The 20,277-nt window shown below is 33.5% G+C and overlaps 3 protein-coding genes and 2 pseudogenes across 5 annotated transcripts in view; 2 read left to right on the top strand and 3 right to left on the bottom strand.

Moving 5' to 3' along the window:
* Window positions 1–1,027: 1,027 nt before the first annotated feature.
* Window positions 1,028–4,152, top strand: LOC124844008 (selenium-binding protein 2-like; annotated as a pseudogene). Its single transcript, XR_015785451.1, has 7 exons — window positions 1,028–1,312; window positions 1,421–1,706; window positions 2,037–2,264; window positions 2,588–2,818; window positions 3,002–3,109; window positions 3,207–3,479; window positions 3,764–4,152. The product of XR_015785451.1 is annotated as a selenium-binding protein 2-like (transcript).
* A 1,210-nt stretch (window positions 4,153–5,362) lies between these two features.
* On the bottom strand, window positions 5,363–8,969 carry LOC124844006 (uncharacterized). 2 transcript variants are annotated; one of them, XR_015785716.1, is made up of 9 exons: window positions 8,784–8,969; window positions 8,646–8,708; window positions 8,485–8,551; window positions 8,289–8,389; window positions 6,926–6,970; window positions 6,553–6,843; window positions 6,297–6,399; window positions 5,723–5,910; window positions 5,363–5,631 (listed from the first exon to the last, which is right to left on the bottom strand). XR_015785716.1 is itself a non-coding variant. In XM_088112032.1 (8 exons), exons 1-8 carry the CDS (start codon window positions 8,898–8,900, stop codon window positions 5,828–5,830), a joined length of 870 nt encoding a protein of 289 aa, XP_087968158.1. In that variant the 5' UTR covers window positions 8,901–8,969; the 3' UTR covers window positions 5,363–5,827. The 2 variants fall into 2 exon arrangements, 1 of the variants encoding a protein (XP_087968158.1); XM_088112032.1 differs by having other exon boundaries at window positions 5,363–5,910.
* Window positions 8,970–9,875: 906 nt separating this feature from the next.
* Window positions 9,876–11,582, bottom strand: LOC148200924 (putative xyloglucan galactosyltransferase GT14 pseudogene; annotated as a pseudogene).
* Window positions 11,583–13,499: 1,917 nt separating this feature from the next.
* On the bottom strand, window positions 13,500–15,261 carry LOC148200925 (putative polygalacturonase At3g15720). The gene is made up of 7 exons (XM_088113088.1): window positions 15,133–15,261; window positions 14,896–15,033; window positions 14,630–14,803; window positions 14,336–14,543; window positions 14,175–14,256; window positions 13,967–14,075; window positions 13,500–13,891 (listed from the first exon to the last, which is right to left on the bottom strand). The coding sequence occupies exons 1-7, from the start codon at window positions 15,259–15,261 to the stop codon at window positions 13,547–13,549; spliced, it is 1,185 nt and encodes a 394-aa protein (XP_087969214.1). The 3' UTR covers window positions 13,500–13,546.
* Window positions 15,262–19,031: 3,770 nt separating this feature from the next.
* Window positions 19,032–20,277, top strand: part of LOC124843999 (heat stress transcription factor A-5-like) — a 1,968-nt gene continuing 722 nt past the window's right edge. The window contains exons 1-2 of the mRNA XM_088113089.1: window positions 19,032–19,586; window positions 19,822–20,271. Of these exons, the coding sequence (XP_087969215.1) occupies window positions 19,347–19,586; window positions 19,822–20,271 (690 nt within the window). The 5' untranslated portion in view covers window positions 19,032–19,346. The remainder of the gene's footprint in view (window positions 19,587–19,821; window positions 20,272–20,277) is intronic.

A 20,277-nucleotide genomic window follows, 5' to 3' on the forward strand; every position in this document is an offset into this window, starting at 1 on the left:
TTTTATTTCCCATGATAAGAACAGATAACATTAAATATTTATCTCTTAAATACACTTTCTTAATTGATAAAATGATACAATACTATGATATGCACATGAATATCTTATAATAAATGTAGCATAAATAAAACTAAAAAGGTAAGTCAAGGAAAAGTAGTGTTTTATTTGCAAAATTACAAATGGTACTAAGGAATGTTTGGATGTTTCATAAATAAATAATGTAAGTATACAAGTTTCAATATTTTATAATTTAGTTTAGCTCATAATTCATTACCGTATTAGTAACAAATATAAGTTAAAAAAACGATTTATAATTTACAAAATCTGAAAAAATAGATAGAATGTAACTATAGTAATTAATTTTAGATATTTCACTATGACTTTGTCGATGAAAGGTAATTCAGTATTTTTTTTTAAAGTTTATTTGTTTTTATTGAATACGTAGAGGTTTAATTGAATTTATGTAAATAATTCTGTAGTTGACTTCAATTATTTAAAAGAAAATTGTATATATAAATTATAATATTGTTTAATGACAGGCTTCCGTTATTATTTTTTTAATGATTCTTGTCTATTGATTTCACAGGTGAGCAGTTTTTGAAAAAAATCTTCTTATTATATTATTCTATCCTAGTATTTTAGTTCTAAGTTATATTTTAATATTTTAAAAACATTAATAATGATTAAAAGAAAAACTATACTTTGACAATATTTTTTTACAATCATTTAATATTATTTATATGTTATTTTGTGATTGGTCTATGTTAATATTTATAATTATTGTTATTAATTATAAAATAATTTTAAACCAATCAAATAATAATGATGAAAATAATGTTAAAATGTTATAAAAAGATATTTTCAAATATTGAAAGATTGAGGAGGGCCCACAGGATGCAGGATATGGAATGCATTGAGATGTGTGTGATTCATCCAACCTGGACATGATTTACACAATACGTACAAAGACCAGTTTGATGACTCAGTACATACGAAACACCAACGTAATACAATACAAAACAACATTGTCTGTGCAGTGTTGTGTTCTGGCTCGGAACTGCAATTTTTCAGTCCTATCTTATTTGCACCACGTGAATCCCCAATTCCCCAATTTCCCTTTCCCTTTATTTATGCCATCATCATCTCTCTCACGAGAAGCCTAACCAAGAGAAGAGAAAACAAGAAAAGAGAGAAAGAAAGATGAGTAGTAACGGCCATGGATGCTGCAAAACAGGGCCAGGCTACGCTTCACCGCTGGAAGCCATGTCTGGTCCAAGAGAGTCTCTCATTTATGTCACCTCTGTCTATTCAGGTACCTAACTCATCTTCTTCTGGAAACTTCTGTATATTCAAAGCTCTCAAACTTGCTGCTTTTTATGTTCACTCACTCATCATGGATTCAATACACCATATCATTCAGGAACGGGAATTGAGAAGCCTGACTATTTGGCCACAGTGGACGTAGATCCAAACTCTCCCACTTATTCCAAAGTCATCCATAGGCTACCTGTTCCTCATTTGGGTGATGAATTGCATCACACTGGCTGGAATTCGTGCAGCTCTTGCCATGGAGATCCCTCGGCTCAGCGACGATTTCTCATCGTGCCTGGCTCGTGTAAGACCCTCATCCGTACATGCATGGAGAAAAACAATCCTACTTTACCGTGTTTGTACTTTTGCTGCACGATGGTGTTTTTCAATTTCAAGTATATCCCACGCTTTTGTTTCTGTTTTTCTTTTTTGCTTTTTCCCAAGAATTCAAGTGAGAATACTTTGGTATGTCATCCTGTAACAGAAATTCATGAAAGCGTTATGGAAACCGTGGTTCTGTGAAAAAAATAAAACATTATGCCATAATCAGAGCATCGTCTTCGTGGTGTTTTTTTTTTTCTTTTTTGTCCTCTTCCCTTTTTCCTAACTCAGATATGTTTTGCTCACTTATTGAATTCGAGGAACTCTTTCGAAACATATAGAATTTATTTCGTTTCCTCTATTTTTAAATTACCTCATTAAGTCTACTTTTTGTCCTGTTTCAGATCGGGTCGCGTATATGTTATTGATGTGAAAACAAATCCAAAGGCTCCATCTTTGCACAAAGTTGTTGATCCTGCAGATATCATTGAGAAGACTGGATTAGCTTATCCACACACGTCTCACTGCCTTGCTTCTGGTGAAATTATGATCTCATGTCTTGGAGATAAGGATGGAAATGCTGAAGGCAATGGGTTTCTTATTCTTGATTCAGAGTTTAACGTGAAAGGAAGGTACTATTTGTAGATATTTGATTGAGAAATGTGAGAATGCTTTTTGGAGTGTTGAAATTTTCCGGAGTGTACCTAACAATATTCACCCCTGCATGACTCTGTTAGATCCTTTAGTTTTAAATGCCTATCTTGGATTTAGGTAACATGCATGCAGATGAAACGGTGTCAATCAATCATGCATTGAAATAAAGTTTAAGGTTGAGAAGACGGATTTAGTGGACATGTTTACATAGAATTGTTCAATTACATAATTGCTTGTGTATTAAACAGTAGATGGGTTACATCTTTGAAACTTCTGCTGTATCCTGCTTTACATTGCTTAGGTGGGAGAAACCGGGGCACAGTCCACAATATGGATATGACTTTGGTACCAACCACGACACAACACTATGATAAGCACATCATGGGGTGCTCCCAGAGCTTTCACGAAAGGTTTTAACTTAGAGCATCTCTCTGAAGGATTATATGGCAGGCATCTCCATGTATATGACTGGCCTGGGGGCGAACTGAGACAAACACTGGACCTTGGTGATTCAGGGCTTCTACCCTTGGAGGCAAGTTGTTAGTATAATCAGAATAGATGTTCGGGATGCATTTATTGGAACTTTGTGTATCTGAACCCTGTTTACTACCTGTTTGATTTAACTATGACTGCACTTTCCTCTTACTTTGAAGTTGTAATTGTGAGCCAATTTGCAAAATTGACATATTTTATAATTAATGTACCTTAAATGCAGATAAGGTTCTTGCATGATCCTGCTAAAGATACAGGTTTTGTTGGGAGTGCATTGACAAGTAACATGATACGATTCTTCAAGAACCAAGATGGATCATGGAGCCATGAGGTATGTCAAGATAGTATCTTTTCTCCTCTGTCAGTACGTGTACTCAAAACCAATATATCAATATCCTCAATACTTACAGACTAAGCTTACTTTGCAGGTCTCCATATCAGTGAAACCACTGAAAGTGCAAAACTGGATTCTTCCTGAAATGCCTGGGCTTATAACTGATTTTCTGATTTCTCTTGATGACCGGTTTCTGTACTTTGTAAACTGGCTTCACGGGGATATAAGGCAATATAACATTGAGGACGTTAAAAATCCTAAACTGACTGGACAAGTATGGGTTGGTGGACTTATCCAGAAAGGAAGCCCTATTGTAGCTGTAACAGATGATGGAGAAACTTGGCAAGCCGAGGTTCCAGAGATTCAGGTAATTGCAATCTTGCCCTGTTGAAACTTTTCAAGTACAAAGGAATTCGTCAAAATAACATTCAAAGTTTTGCCGAGTATAGTGAAATATTACTTTTAATAATAATATTTAGTATTCAATGACTTTAAAAACGAAACTGTTCTAGATATGCTTAAAACTTATTTGTCTTGTTACTGCTAAGCAAGAGAGCACAATATAATAATATATGATGCATGGACTTATTCTTGGAAATTCAAGGGTAGCTTGTTATCTGTCCATATTAACAGTAAGACATTGGTTTTCAGGGGAAAAAGTTGAGAGCGGGCCCTCAGATGATTCAATTGAGTTTAGATGGGAAGCGGCTATATGCAACAAACTCACTATTTAGTACATGGGACAAACAATTTTATCCAGATCTTGTCCAGCAGGGCTCCCACATAATACAGATTGATGTCGATACTGAGAAAGGTGGTCTGAAAATCAACCCCAACTTCTTCGTCGACTTTGGAACTGAGCCTCATGGTCCTTCTCTTGCCCATGAGATGAGATATCCTGGTGGTGACTGTACTTCAGATATATGGATTTAAGCGCACATCTCATTATTTCCCTTTGATAAACTTATCTATAATATGTTTGCAATGGGTTATTTTGCTATAAATAATGATATTGTCAAGACAGTACGCAATTTCACAAATGGGTTATGCTCATCTAAAAACCCTCTTTCTTTGTCTGTGTACTGGTTTTTCTACCTTTGTGGTTACCACCAACTTACAATAAGGGTCTGAACAAATTGGTCCATCCCCCATTTAACCAAAGATAAAATGAACCATGGAAAGACAAAAAAAAATAAAAAGAAATTAAAGCATATTGACGTGTAGAAATGACAGAAGTGATTGATTGTCAACCTCGGTGACAAAATGTGTTCTGGATTTGACTATGACTTTTTAGATTAATGACCAGGCTCTGAATTCAACAAATTTATCTGGTTCTGTTCTATCCACAGAACAACAAAGTGCACATAAAAAATAATTTAGTATATAGTAATTTTGTAAAATAGTTCGTACGCGATAACGAATTAAGCATGCCCCGATTTCTACCGTTCCTGCGATGAATAACTTGCATAACTGATATTTAACCACATTATTTATCCAGTTATAATTTTAGGACAATTCAGTAGCGCTATGTTATGTTTTCTTTCTTCTTTCTGTGCCAACTACGTTAAATTTTAAGTGTTGCATAACATACTTTTAGGCAAGTTACAAGTATTTTGATTATCCTCGAACATGTATAAATTGTTGTTTTCGCATATGCATTAGTTATTGATGTGTTAGAATTTGATGTCCCATCTGCATGTGCCACTTCTATATGTATTAAAGAAATGAAGAGTGGAAGAAATCGGAAAAGCACTAAATAAAAATTAATTTTAGTACAGTCAATTTTCACTCAGACGGAGCAATTTTATAGTCGCCGATGACCGACCTTTCAAACTCGTGTCCATAATTTGGTAAGCGATAAATACAATAACGTACACGTAATCAAATGATAAGATTCCAATGAACTTTTGAATAATTAAAATATAAAAGTTTTACGAAATTAACCTCATTCTTATTTTCTTTTCCTAATGTCTATAAGATTATTTCTTGGTTTCTTTTTTGGTAATATAAAATTATTTTCCCATGTTTAAAAAATTGCAATGTTCACCTATTTACTACATGTGAAAAAATAAGATCAAGTCAATAAGTATGAGAAAGATTGTATTTTAAATGGTGTAAACATATTTTTGAGAACATAAATGCTTTTATTTTATTTTAGTTTTTGATAAATTTGACCAATGTCAACCTTACACGAGGAAATTGAGTCAAAATCAAAAGGCCTCGAGATTAAAGGCCGAACATGAAAGAAGATTTGAGATTATGAGATAGCAACTAAATAATAAAAACATCAATGTCATAAACATTACAAAATAATGAACGATATCATTGGTTGCGTAAACAATAATTATATAAGATCTTATGGGTTGTTGGATTAATATATAATCTTTCTGTTCTTTACCATAATTATAGGAGCTTTGCAATTTAAAATTATGAGACAGATTTGCTTCTGCTTCCCTCATGTTATGATCATTCTTTGATTCCTAAATATCTGATAAGGGGTTATCTCCAGCAATGTGCATCTGATAAAAGTAAATACAACAAAAACAAAAACCTTATCCCTCTAGGAATCAAAATAAATACAAATGGAAACATTATATATATTTGCATCACCTGATTTCTACAACAACTTCCCCACTAGCCCCTTTTCCATGCATGGGAAATCATGACCAGATAAACCGGGGACAGTTTGAATGGTGAAGGAAGAAAATACTATTACTACTTGAATGCAAGCTTCCATACTTCACGCACATTAGATGAACCGTCTGTGATTTCAGCAACCAAGCTACTGCTCAAGACACCTGCACAAATAAAAGAAAATTGTGACATCATGAGACCAGCAGTTTCCGGAAACAGGGAAATTATGACATCATGGAACCAGCACAGTGACAGCTAAACTGGTATACAATCTTATAAGGATGAAATTATATTCTCCATAGTTAACATTGCATAACGTGACCAATCTTCTGATGACTCCCATCCGGCACGGAACACATTGCTCCATGATTAAGATTCAAGCTAACAGGTCGTATAGGAGAGAACCAACAAGTTAAAAGAATCAATATGTAGATCATTACTATAAACTGTTTGCATATCAATGCAACTGCAAAGGCCATAACATACAAAGAATCAGAAATTCAGAATAATAATCCAGCGTGAATATAATTTCATGTCAGCACTAGCTCACCATCCTTTTCTACCAGGGACAGAAATCGCCGAGATCCACCACCTACTCCAAAATAATACTTCTTTGCTGCCATGTATACAACTCCATCAGGATGTTGCAAGCACTGTGTATCAAAAACTTCCATGTATAAGGAAAACAATATTTAATAATTAAAAACATTACATTGAAACACTTTGATAAATGTAATCAAATTTTCAATGCAATGACTCCACATAGAAATATAATGTTCTCTCGTCGTCATTGAACAAAACAGTACCTTTTTAATAAGATTATAAAGAGTTTGGAGACTGCTGACCGAGTAAACTGTCTCAGCCATCAGAATAAAGTCATAACCACCACCATAATTATCATCCGTACTAACATGAGGGAGCAGTTTATCAATTCCACTCCAGTCACCAGCAAAAAAGCGGACTTCTGCCTTGTCACAAATTGTCGGGTTGGATGGTGATGGTTGAGATTCTCCAGAAATATTTGCATTTAAATTAGGAATGGTGAGGCAACGTAGGACCTCAGCATTGAAGTCTTGAAAATGTACAGCAGCAGCCCCCTAAAGCAACCATAATAAGCACATTATTATATTTTTCAAAAGTTAAGGATGCTAAAGCAAAGCCAAAATGAACTAGTTTCACCTCGAGCAATGCAAAGATTCCAGGCAATCCATGGCCGCATCCTACCTGAAAATAAAATATTGAATGCTGGGAACTGATATAGAGTGACAACTTTTCTACTAAGATTCATATACATTACACGTATCTTCCTAATATAAACTGGAAACAAAACCCTCTAAAGCGAGTTTGTAGAATCTCTATTATGTGAAAGTAAACGGAGCATCCAGCCTAATATTCCTTAGAGGGGGGTTATGATCATGATGCACTTTAAATTAAAATTAAGAAACGATACATTCTTACTTGCTAACTCTATAGACAAGCTCGTCTTAGAGAAGTACAACATATCTTAGCCACATACTCAAATTACACAAAAATTCAAAATGATTGAAACAAGTCTTGCTAAAATCCCAGAAATGCTCAAGATTTGGGGACTAAAACCAATGTACTAGGAAGGAGGATAAAAATAAGAATCAAAATTCATACTCTATGTTTGTAATTAACTGCATGAGTGGGTCTCAAATTCATTATTTCCATACAATTAAACCACGGAAAAAAATAAGTAACTACCTATATTTCCAAAAAGATCTTATACTTCTATGGAATTGAATTTTCCTTAAAGTGCAAGAAACAAAAAAAAAAGTACAGTGGAAAGAATCCAATAAATTGGCATGCTATCCTTAAATATCAACCGTCCATGATGTTTTTAAACAGGATGCGGAAGAACATGATAACACACTGGGAACGCAACCTTAAGACAGCCGCTGAGCAATTTTCAAGTGCCTTATGGCAGTCACTGCCCCCGGGATATTCGTGCATATAAATTTGAAAGACTTTAACAAATACAATCAATGATATTAGAGAAATTATTCAAAGATGATTGTTCTTTTTTCAATAATAATTTGATCTTCTAAAATTGAACCCCTCGATAAATGTCATTTTCTTCAATATACTATCAGACAAAAGCAAAACCGAAAATAAATATCTCTTCAGTAAATGCAAGACTGTAATATGAAGCAGGTAACCTTAAGAAAACTCGCAGATATCTTTATATTATGTCCAATTTAAGTGCAGTGCAGTGGTATCGGAAAGTGTATCTTTCTATGTGAACAATTACGCCTGGGACTCCAGTCTAAAAGCTATATCAACAATTGCATACATTCGGCGTGCAAGTTCTAAATCTATCTTATATCTAGTATAAAAACTTAAATATGTTTTTAACACACCTAAGTTTCATCCTCATACCCTAATATACAAACTGCATATATCCATACTAGCTAATGACTACAGTGCTTCCCTGTATGCTTTCAGAATTTCAACTCAAAACTAAACAGACGGCCACTTATCATACAGAGAAACACAACCAGCTCGAAAAAGAGAAAGCCACCTCCAATACTCGCTTCCCGCCAAATGATGTAAGGCCAGTTCTGATATCTGAACGAAGGGCCTTAATTAAATCAAGTGAACCTTCCCACAGCTTCAGTCCTCCTAACCAAAAGGGAACCAAGAATTAAACTGATTCAGTCATCGGAAAGACGGAAACGAACGAATGAACAGAAATGCAAGGATCGAAATGGCACCACCTTCATATTTCCCGGGAACTAAATCGGAGTTGGACAAGCCAAAAACTTGTTGGGTACTCACGCGCCCCTGAGAATCGTCCATAAAATAACATAAACAATAACACTAAATTATAATCTCCCCACAAATATTTTGAAGACGAAGAGAAAGAAAGAAACATCACCTTTAACAAAGTAACTTCATCCAAATTAACCAAGTCCCAGTTGTTTATGGCAGATGAAGGAACCTAATTTCGAGGGAAAAGAAGCAAGATTAAAAACGACATCGTTTCAAAGAATGACGAAGGGAGAAGAAAGAATACCTCAGAAGCGAGGACTTCAACGCAAGGAGGAGGAGGTATGACAGGAGATTGTTGAGCAGCATCATCGAAGATTCCGAAGCCAGAAGTAGAGGAAGAGAATAACTGAAACGTTTCCATACTTGTTTTCTCAGCACTGCCCTGTTTTAGTGCCGGCAACAAAACCTTAACACGAACACTGGTTTTTTTTTTTCCTCTCTCTAAATTTGTCGTTTTCTTCTGGGCTCTATGTATTCAAAGCACTGAGTTGGGCTGTGCTGGGCTGATGGACGTTGAGCCCACTCTTACGTGAATAGCTACTATTTGAACCCCCTTATTAAAACACCCCACTTATCCTGAAACTTGCTTTTTAATGAAAAGACAAAGTCATAGCAAAATGTTGGTTTATCTAATCATTATGAGAGAATTTGAGGACTTGTCATTTAAATAATAATAATAATTAAAATTATAAAAACAAAATTCAACAGAAAAAAATAAATTGTAAAGCTAAAAGTCGAAAGCGAAATTAAAGAATTTCTATTGAAACTTAAAACACGTTTTATTAATTTTGATCGCTTTTGATTAGTACCAAGAAACAGATTGATTGAGAAAAAGAAGGTAAAAAAGATAAGTTTGACTCCATGAAACTGTGTTGGAAAAAGAAATCGGAATGCGTGATCCTTTTGAGAAGAAGAGGCCTTAATGGTAGCTTTAGTGAGAGTCGTGAAACGGGCCTTAATTGCAGGCGATAATAGGGGAGTCAGGGTCTACCCCTTCAATGCTCCCATCTTTCATCACTGTCACTCATTCACATGCATCCCATGCCATGCCAATGCCCATGCCCTTTTCTTTCAACACCACCACTCACATTGAAACCTCACTGTCGGCAGACACTCGTTTCAGAACAGACACCGTAACTCATAAAGAGGGTTAAAATGTTACAACACACATGTGCTTATGTTCTTATTGTAGAATGGATATTTTTACTTGTAAGTTTACTTGTATGGTTTCTTGGTGGCATTAAACCGTACACCTACTTTTGTTGCCTCTCTTTCTTCTTCCTTCTTTCCAAGTCAAGAAGCAAGCTTCATGGACAAATAAGAAAAGCCAGAGCAATCAAAAACAAAATTTTTATCTTTCCGGCATTACTGATATCATGAAACGGTATTTCACGTAATACATGTCTTCATTTAGCTGTAACTTTGTGAAAATGTATACTTATAATGGTCCTCGTCTGCAAAACCAATGCTGGGATCTCTCCCTCTCCTTGTCGCCTCCCTCACCTTCTCTATTCTTTCAAGCATTCCTTTTACTGCTAAATCAAACGCGTCTTCGAAGAAATCTAACTTAGACCTGGGATCCGCATAAATGATATTTGGAATCACCTTTATAACCTCCTCCCTCATTGCTAAGACCTCACTCTCTGAAATTCCCAGCAACACCTCTTCCACACTGGTATTCCATTGTTTTACATCCTTCACGGGTATATATACAGAGTACCCTGTTCTGTTCCTGGGCAAATGCCACTTGTACTGTGAATAAGCAGTGCCCGGATGAAAGAAAACGGGAATACAACCGGCCAACATAGAATCAAAAATGGACCTTCTGGTGTACGAGTCACCGGGAGGCTGCAAACAGAACACAGAACTTCGAAACACCTTTATAACATTGACAGGGTCGTCACATCTCTCCACACCATAGCTGCAGTCAACGAATTTGCAGGCACTCGAAGCTCGACACTGGTCTATGATCTTACCCCTGATAGAACCTTCAAGCTCTGGCCTTGGAGCTCCGGTGAAAGTAAACAAATACGGCCGCTTTTGATGTCTGATTTTTCTCTGCCATTGCAGAACTTGAGTGTCATCCGAGGGATGGAAAGAAGTTGGGTAGGGTATTGCATGGTCGTTATTCCACGAACTAGCTTCGACTGCTAACATGGACATGTTCATGGATTCAGGAAGAAATCTGAACTTGCTACCCCAATAGGACTCCTCGTCGCGCTGTCTCCTGAAATCCCAAGCAATCCTCCCAGAAATAAGGAAATGGTCTCTGCCCCACATTTTCTTCCACTCGGGTCTGTTTGCAAGCCATTGAAGAAGATCTCGACCGGAGGAATCTCTGTCAGTGAGATCAGAGAGCCAAAGGAAACGGCTAACGTCAAGACCGGCATAAAAGGGGACAAAGATTGCAGAGGCGACGGAGGAATCGTTGGTCAAGCAGGCATATTTGCTCATCCTGTTATGAAAAATGACCTCCAGCAAGAATTGGTTGGTGGCATACCAAGTGTTGTTGGTTAAAACCCCTTGAGAGGTAAGAATCTGAGGACCCAAGCCCATGTTTTGCATATACGGGCACATGTTGGGTTTATCAGTGCCTCTGGTAAGGGTGTGGCAATTGTGAAGCAAGTCATCGTTGAAGCGAGAAGGGAGTTGGTGGATATAAACATAGCGGCCAAAGCAGGGATTCGTGGTGGTGGATGGGTTCAGGTGTTTGAATGTGAGTGCCTTATTGGGAGCACGAAATGATAGGAATAAAGAGCAGAAGAGAAAGGAGAAGAGAATTGCAAGGCAGAAGTGGTGGTTGTCGTAGCAACCTCTGAAGATCGGGGCTGATTTTTCCATCTGATCTTCGATTCAAGTATGATGTGCATGTAGCAGTGAAGTTGGATTTCGAAGCTCAGCTTCTCATGCTCCTAATCTTCAGACACATGCCTACAAAACTAACTTCAGCTTTTTCAGTTGCCATTAAGACAACATCATCAGATTTAAAGACTTTACTTCGTATTGTACAATGAACACTGCCTCACGGAACACCAAACGTCCGTTACCTTGTCGGCGCCAGTGCAATACCTAACTCTTGGCTCTAACAAAATCTAATTTGTTGATAGGAAATATATTTAATTGCTCTGAAGTTTCACATTTTATTTTCACTTAATAAAAGAAAAGAGAGAGTATAATGGATAAAATCGGTTCATACTTTTATAAAAATAAAAATAAAAATAATAAAAATAAAATATTAAGAAATACGAAAACTATAAAGAAGCTTAATAAATATATAATACAGGATTTATAAACTTTACACCAAGACACGATTATGATTAGGTAAATAACAATTTTATTAAGATCGATATTACAATATAGCCTGTTAATTCAATAGGTTAAAAAAATTGTCTTATTTTAAAAAAGGAAAAAGAGTTGTGGAAAGAAAAATAAAAACTCTAGACACAGAAGTACTTACACACATGTGCGTGTCTATGTATCACATTTTTCAATTATATAAATTATACCACGAATATATATATATATATATATATGTGTGCGCGCGCGTGTGTTTGATATGAAAAATGGTATATGAGAACTTAATGCTAGAAACAATCAAACTTGGTTTTCTTTTGATGAGTGAGTGTTTCATCCAGCATCTTTCCATTTTTTTGTCTGCACCCTCACATTTAAAAAATATTCTTTTTTAATGGATTTTAAAATTGATGAAGAAAAAAAAATTATACAACAAATTTCAAAATCTGTTAGAAGAAAAAAAAAAGTGGAATGTAGAATTTTTTTTTTAAAATGCAAGAATAGTTTTAGAATTGTAAAAAAATACGAGGATACAAAGAAAAATGTGGGATAGTATAGAAAGAAACACTCTTGATGAGTACTATTCAAGTGGGTCAGTCCTTTTTAGTTTTTTTTTTTAATATTTTGTTTTAATATATTTAAATAAAAATTTCAATAATTAATACAATATATTTAAATATATATTGAAGGAAATGATTTGGAAGAGAATAGGTGGATGAATTTGAGGGAATTTGAGGGTAAATTTTTTGTTATTTATTTGAATGGATTTGGAAGTAAGTGAGAGTGGATTTGGAGGTAAAGTTTATAAGAATTAGTGTAGGATTTGATTGATGTGATAAATAAAAAAAAAATTGTTTAATTGGTAGAAATTAAAGATTACCAAAATGTCCATAATTATTAAAGTAATATAAAATAATAAAAAATTAATAAATAATTAATATAATATATTTTAAAAAATATTCAAGTTTAATACAATATATTTAATAATAATTAATACAATATATTTAAATAAAAATTTCAAATTTTTTTTTGTAATTTTAATTTCAATTTCAAAATTTCATAGAAAGGTAATAAATTTTCTTAATATAAAATTAAGTTTAATATTTTTGTAAAAAATTATTGAATTTAAATAAATAATTAAAAAATTAAATTGTACTAATAATATGAATAAAACATTTCTATGAAAAATAATTTTATCAGGGCAAAAGAAAATAGAGAAGAAGTAGAACTACATAACTTTATTATTATTATTTAATATTATTATTATTACTATTTTATTGTATTATTATTAATAAAATGAATAAATGAATATTTTAATTTAGTTGAAACTAATTCTTTTTATTGAAATAAAATCTATCATATCCTGCATTTTTTTCAAAATAAATATAAGAAGGTAATTTTACAGGGACAAAATTGTTTTTTAAAACAAATATTATCAAATCCTCTCAGATCTAGGAAAATCCCTGTAAGGCCTTAATTACACTGTTTTGTCCTCCAAATAAAAATAATTATTTGATAAAAGTAGAAAGTAGGACAATCTCTCTAATTAAACCTAATCTTTACAAATAAAACTGATTCAACAGCAATTAGATTGGATGGTTGGATCCAAAAGTTGTTGACAGTTGGATTAGTGAGTGTGCATTAGTTTAGTTTGAATTGGGTGTTAAACCGGAAAATCTGAAAGAAAAAAAAAAGTGATTGATTGATCCAAAACTAGATAAGACGGGAATCGGAAAGACAAGGGACGATTGGATTGCAGCGAAAGCAGGTCCCTTGTGCACCTGAGCATGATGCCTTTGCTTCACCTCCGTCTTCTTTCACTATGGAAATATGATCCAAAACGATGTCGTTGCAGCCTACGTACGGATCACAATTCAGTTCCACTGCACTGTCACTGCCGGTTGTTCCTTTCACGTTCCGGAAACTGACGTCACTTATTTTCACTGCACTTATCCCGTCAAGCAATCCCAAATAATTCTGGTTGATAATCACCGGCCGCATCACTCCCACAACTTTAATATCTTCAAATACGATCTTCCTCGCATAACCCCGTCCTCCCTAGTCAAACAAAAAACATCATCGTATTAATCGTTTATTAATTCTCGTTTAACTTCTCTTCTAATAACTGCTCACCCTCCATGTCTTCAATCTCACTCCGTTCGTACTTCCCAGGAAGGTGCAATTCCGCACGTGTATATTCTCAACTCTGGCATCATCTCCATTGCGTCCCAGACTCCCAATACTTTTTTTCATTCACCAAACACACCACAAAGAATTCAAAACACTCTTAATATTATAGTGAGAGGAAATTAATTAATTTATTACTTCGAATTGGACTTACCTGATGCCGTGGCCAGGTCCACAGAAAATATCACTTATATTGACGAAGGAAGTACCCGAGTTTATGGCGATGCAGTCATCGCCTGTGATGAATATGTGTATTCATTAATAAATGGAAAGTGATGATGAACAGTGATATACGAATGTAGGTTGATCAGTTACCGGTTTGAATGATGGAAGAGTGTATGAAGATGTTGGATGATCCAGAGATATCTATCCCGTCGGTGTTTGGACTTTGCATCGGTGCAGTGATGCCAACATGGGAGATTTCTAACCCATTGCACGTGTCTATGCTTATATGATTTCTGGGGCTGTTCTTGTGATGCATCGATCTAAGTCTTACATCTTTACAGTTATGGAAATGTAGAGCCTGCACATTTTGTTAAACGTCATTAGTTTCAATATCATATAGAGTTGCATTGGTCATGAATGTCTTAGATTTGAATTTGAACGTACAGTGGGCCTTATGGAGACATCGGCGATGTTCCACCACGCAGCGCCTTGCCCATCGATCAGCCCTCCTCCCTCAATCACAAGACCAGATATGTCTGAAAATTCTATCCATTTATTTTTTTCGTCCAAAAATTTCCAATCCCCATTGCTTTTAGGTGCTATGACAGTCCCCTCAAGCTGCATTCAAACATTTTATTCACACACGATATATAATCATATAAACGTACGTACGTGCAGAAATTACTACAAATAACTGATTTTTCATTTACCCGAACTTCGATGGTTGCTGGATTGCAAGGACCCTTAAGCGACAGAGGTTGCAACATGAATGTTTTATTCCGGGGTATGACAAGTTTCGCCGTCTGCTGAGTTGCACCACACACGTCTTTCCATGCTTTCAAGAAAGCCTTTGAGAAATACATTGATTTATTATATACAGCATCAAACATATTTGTATGTGGAAAAAAATAAAATAAAGTGTATGATCGAAAGTGGACAAAATATACTTTTGTATCATCAGTCTGGCCATTCCCTGTGGCACCGTAGCCAACAACGTCGAAAGTTGAACATTCTGTAGCACACAAGTTAGATGAAGCAATTACAAATACCAGAAGGACAACAAATAGAACCTTCATCTTTCGGATAGATATACAAAAAACAGAGTTGTTGGTGTTAAGTTAGCGATCCCAGGAAGATGTCTGTGAGGTGAAAATTGGACAGAGGATGCTAACTTTTATAAATAAATAAGGAAAAATGTAATTCTGATTGTAATCAGAAATCAGAAATAATAATCCCACTAATCACTAAACTAAATAATATCGTCCCTCCAAAACCATATTTATCATCCTTCACCTTTCCAGATTATGGGCAATAATTGCGTTTGCATTTTCAATTACTTTCCAAAACATGGTCTGATTCCAAGTTACCATAAAAAAACTCACCACATGCAATAACATTTTATTTGAAACAAAATTCGTCATTTATTTTTACCATATGTGTAATTTACTGAACTAATGCATGATATATGAATTTAGAAAATGTAGTACTAAATAGAATTATCAGTTGGGTATTGCAAACGATATAAATGGAAATTAATGCATGAAAACTAAATATCAACTTCACAGAAATTAAAAAAAAAAAAAAGTCATTATTGTTCAACAGACAACCTAAAAGTAAAATATATTTTTATATAAATCTTCCCTTTTTTTTTCCACTTCTGTTCTTCTCAAGCAGATCCAAACATTATACATATAATATACTTTCAGCGTTGTTCATCAAATAAAACTAAATTTAATTTGTTGTTTTCTTTACTTTAACCAAAAAAAATGTAAAAGTAAACATTTATATCCCGAATCTTCCATTTACAAATTGTATATATATCTTCTCAAATAAATAAAACAATATTGTCGTATATTCTAAATAACTTATTATCATATAAATTAGTCAACACACATTCATTCTCTTCCCTCTCTCTCTCCATCTAAATAATAATTTCATTTATACCATTTATAATTTGGTAATATTGCGATCCACCATTAGTACAATTTCTAGAAAAACATATTTTTGTGACGGCAGAATTTTGTTATTATTTTATACTAGTCATATCATATAGCATCTGTATTAATATTTTTATTATCATTTATTTTTGTAACAAAAACAATTAGTTCACTTTGAATAATATTAACCAAATTTTATATTACTAAATTAAATAATAAAAAAAAAGTCAAAATTAAATTATAATTAATTCATTCAGACGTATAATTTATAAGAGAATATGGTTCAGTAGTAAATAGTTTGCTCTAACCATGTATAAATTAACATGACACTATTATTACATATTCCAATTTTAATGATTGATGTATTTTTCATCTAATAGAACATGTTTCAAGCAATAATATATAATGCAATTAATATAAAAAGAGAAAGGCATATATATATATATATATATATATATATATGTTTAAATATGTTTTTTATCATATAAATTATTGAATTTTATTTTTTTCCTTAGTAATTCTTTTTAACCTTTTCGTTCTTTGAAATAAATTCTCGTGCTAAAAAATACTTTAAATAACGTCATTGACATGAACAGCACCACAAATTTATTTCACTTAAAAAGATCTTAAATTAAAATTGGGTATGTGTCAATATACACGAATTGGTGGTAGATTCAAATAAGAAAACCACAACAATATGTATCAAACAACCTCAATAACACAAATTCATAAATCTGATCCATATTTAATTTTTTTAATGATATAAATCAAAATCCTACATTATTTTAATTGATTGATCATATATATTGTATATATTAATCAACATTATTTATTTTATTTATCTTCTTTATAACGAAACATATTTTTTTAATACAAATAATAAATAAACTTTTTCATTTAATTATATTTTATAATATAAAAATATATATTAAATTTTTAAATATAGTTTTTAGTTTTTTTTTGTCATTAATGAATTTTGTATGTATAATTTGATTTTTGTCGTTTATGAGCAGTGTTAAGTGAAATATATTTCTTAAGTGACACGTTGGCCTGAATTTACACCTGATTTTTTTTCTTTTATTTTAGCCCTCAATAATATTTTTACAATTTGTTGTGGTATTCTATTAAATTTTACAGTTTATTTCTATTCTCTAAGGCTTTGTTCACTTTAATGTATTTGGGAAAGAGTCATTAAGTGAATTTAAGAGGATTTGAAGATAATTTTTTTTTCTTTATTTGAGTGAATTTGGAGGTAAGTGGAAGTGGATTTGAAAGTAAATTTTTTTAATCTGTCGCATCAATTAAATCCTACACTAATTCTCAGCTTCCAAATTCACTCTCATTTACCTCTAAATTCACTCAAATAAATAAGAAAATTCATCTTCAAATCCTCTCAAATTCACTCAATCACTCTCTCCCAAACCCATTCAAGTGAACAAAGGGTAAATAATCGACCCTTCTGAAATAGATCACACATATTTTTTTAAATTTTTTTCTTGTTTAACTGTATGAAAATCAACAAATACAAAGTTTTTTTTTTGGGAATTTTTTCATTTCCTTTAGGTTTCATCATCAAATAGAAAATATTTTAAAAAGATAATAGCATAATATACTTAAAAAGTTCCTTCAAGTAAAACGAAGAACCGTACTTCTTAGTTTAATGAGTGAATCATAATAAATTCTTCATGCAATCTTTTTATATCTTAATTCTTACATGTTTACGTTATGATCTCTTTTTTCCTGTATATTTTTTTATTTCATAATTTTAACTTGTAAACATCATAATTAACTTATTTAAAACTATAGAAGGAAAAACTCAATTCAAATGAGCAATATTAAGGATATTTGTCAGATAAAAGATGAGATTGTGAATAACAAAAAAGGAGGCTGTAAAAAGTAACAACGCGCAAAATTAAGTACATCTCTTAAAAGAGATTGAGTGATTGTTGGAAATTTTAGGGTTAAATATGTTTTTAGTCCCTAAACTATTGGCCGTTTCTGGTTTTCATCCCTCTTTCAAAGTAAGGTACAATTTGTTCCTCATTCTTTTCGAAACGTTCGTTTTAGTCTTGGAAAACTAAACAGGACCAAATTGTACCTTACTTTAAAAGAGGGACGAAAACCAGAAACGACCAATAGTTTAGGGACTAAAAACATATTTAACCCGAAATTTTATTACATGATTTAAAATCTCCATATATGTCCATAATTCTGATTAATTTGCAATAAAATGCAATTGATTTTTTTTAAAGTAGTTAGTTAACAAAATCTATTACGTGAAATGACGAAATTCACGAAGAACAAAAAATAAATAATGATTTGGTTGAATATATTCAGACCTGAAAATAGTTTTCTAAAAAAGTTTAATAAGAAGGATTGCCTTGGTCATTTTTCTTTTGTAATTTTTAAAATAAATGAATACTCTCGTATTAGCTAAAATCCAAAATCTTACTCTCATTTTGGTTATTTAAAAAACTGAAAAAAGAAATATTTACCAAAATCAGAAACCTAATTTTAAATAATATTTTTTTGATGAAAATCTTGATTATCAAAGTATTAGATTAGGAAGTTCACTTATGAATTATGAGTCCAATATAAAGGATTATCCAAAACTTTAAAATTATGAATTAACGAGTCTTTTTTATTTATTATGTTTTACTCAGACTTTGGATTGACTCAACACTAATACACTAATGAAGAAACACAAAAAGTTTAGTTTGGAGAGGTTGAAAAAGAAATAATTAAGAAAGATAAAATAAAGGTATTTAATTAAAATGGTGAAAGTAGAAAGAAAAAAGGAAGTTGGATTTAGACCGGTGGTCATCGTTGATTTAGAGTGAAATGAATGTGTTAGGTTTGGAAGGTAGAAGCGTGTCTGTTCTGGGTGCTGCAGGATAGTCAAAGTCAAACGTTGGAGAAAAACATTTTCATCACCTTAATCAATATGCATTTATCTTTCACACAGCGACTTAAGTAAAAGGATTAGATAATAATATATGATTAAATAGACAACAGTAAGAGGTGTTGCATGGTAAAGAAAATGGTAAGTCGGTGAATTGGTGTTTACGGAAGCATCGATCCGGTAGGGGTTCGTTAACAGAGACAAAGTAAAAGTCAACTGTACTTACGTAAGATCAAATAGGAATAGGAATAGGAATAAGAAGTTGCGTGTTTTTGTGTTTTGTTTTGTGTTGGGTTGTATCTATCATCATCAGAAGAAGAAAATGGAGGGAACAGGGTCAGGATCAGGTTCGTCAAGTCCGGCAGCTCCGGCAGGTCCAGCACCGTTCCTACTGAAGACATACGAGATGGTGGATGATTCATCGACGGAGGAAATAGTATCGTGGAGTTCCAACAACAACACCTTCATCGTTTGGAACCCTGCTGAATTTTCTCGCCTTCTTCTTCCCACTTTTTTCAAACACAACAACTTCTCCAGCTTCATCCGTCAGCTTAACACCTATGTATCTCTCTCTCTCTCTCTCTCTCTCTCTCTCTCTTTCTCTTCTCTCTCTCTCTGCATGCATCATGCCATTCTCTTTTTCTGCTTATATCATGGCAGAGTTATTCATTCGTGTCATTACATATATATATTATACTCTGCCTCTGAATTCAAAATTGTTTAAAATGAAACAACGATCGATTGCTTTTGCGTACTATTGAGCTCTGCCAAATTTCCCTACGCACCTCTATTGTCAGGGATTTAGAAAAGTACACCCTGAGCGATGGGAGTTTGCTAATGAAGATTTTGTGAAAGATCAAAAGCATCTTCTAAAGAATATTCACCGCAGGAAACCTATCCACAGTCACTCACTCACACAACCCGTCGTGGATTCGGAAAGGTCCGCATTTGAGGAACAGATAGAGAAACTTTCACGCGACAAGGCCACCATTCAATCCAATATTTTCCGCTTCAAACAACACCACTCCGCTGCCAAGACTTATCTTCAAGATCTGCTTCTGCGATTGGATGGCATGGAGGAGAGGCAGCAAAATTTGCTCACCTTCTTTCAAAACGCTCTTCACAATCCTACTCTTCTTCAACAGATCACTCGCAAAATCGAGTCCATGGATTTGCTGGCTTATAACAAGAAAAGGCGATTACCTCCTCGGCTTGATGATCGTGACCACGTTGCTGGAAATACCTTTGTTGAA

This window comes from Vigna umbellata, chromosome 4, assembly GCF_029865625.1.
Source record: "Vigna umbellata cultivar VRB3 chromosome 4, Vumbellata_1.0, whole genome shotgun sequence".
Lineage (NCBI taxonomy): Eukaryota > Viridiplantae > Streptophyta > Magnoliopsida > Fabales > Fabaceae > Vigna > Vigna umbellata.

Bases quoted from the DNA above. Each gene is read 5' to 3' on its own strand.
- LOC148200925 (XM_088113088.1), bottom strand. From the start codon at position 15,261: ATGAAGGTTCTATTTGTTGTCCTTCTGGTATTTGTAATTGCTTCATCT. The intron at 15,034-15,132 runs GTATATTTTGTC...TATTTCTCAAAG, and splicing joins GCCAGACTGATGATACAAAA to GCTTTCTTGAAAGCATGGAA. The intron at 14,257-14,335 runs GTAACTGATCAA...TATTCATCACAG, and splicing joins CTCTTCCATCATTCAAACCG to GCGATGACTGCATCGCCATA.
- LOC124844006 (XM_088112032.1), bottom strand. From the start codon at position 8,900: ATGGAAACGTTTCAGTTATTCTCTTCCTCTACTTCTGGCTTCGGAATC. The intron at 8,709-8,783 runs GTATTCTTTCTT...CCTCGAAATTAG, and splicing joins TTGAAGTCCTCGCTTCTGAG to GTTCCTTCATCTGCCATAAA. The intron at 6,844-6,925 runs GTGAAACTAGTT...TGGTTGCTTTAG, and splicing joins GAATCTTTGCATTGCTCGAG to GGGGCTGCTGCTGTACATTT.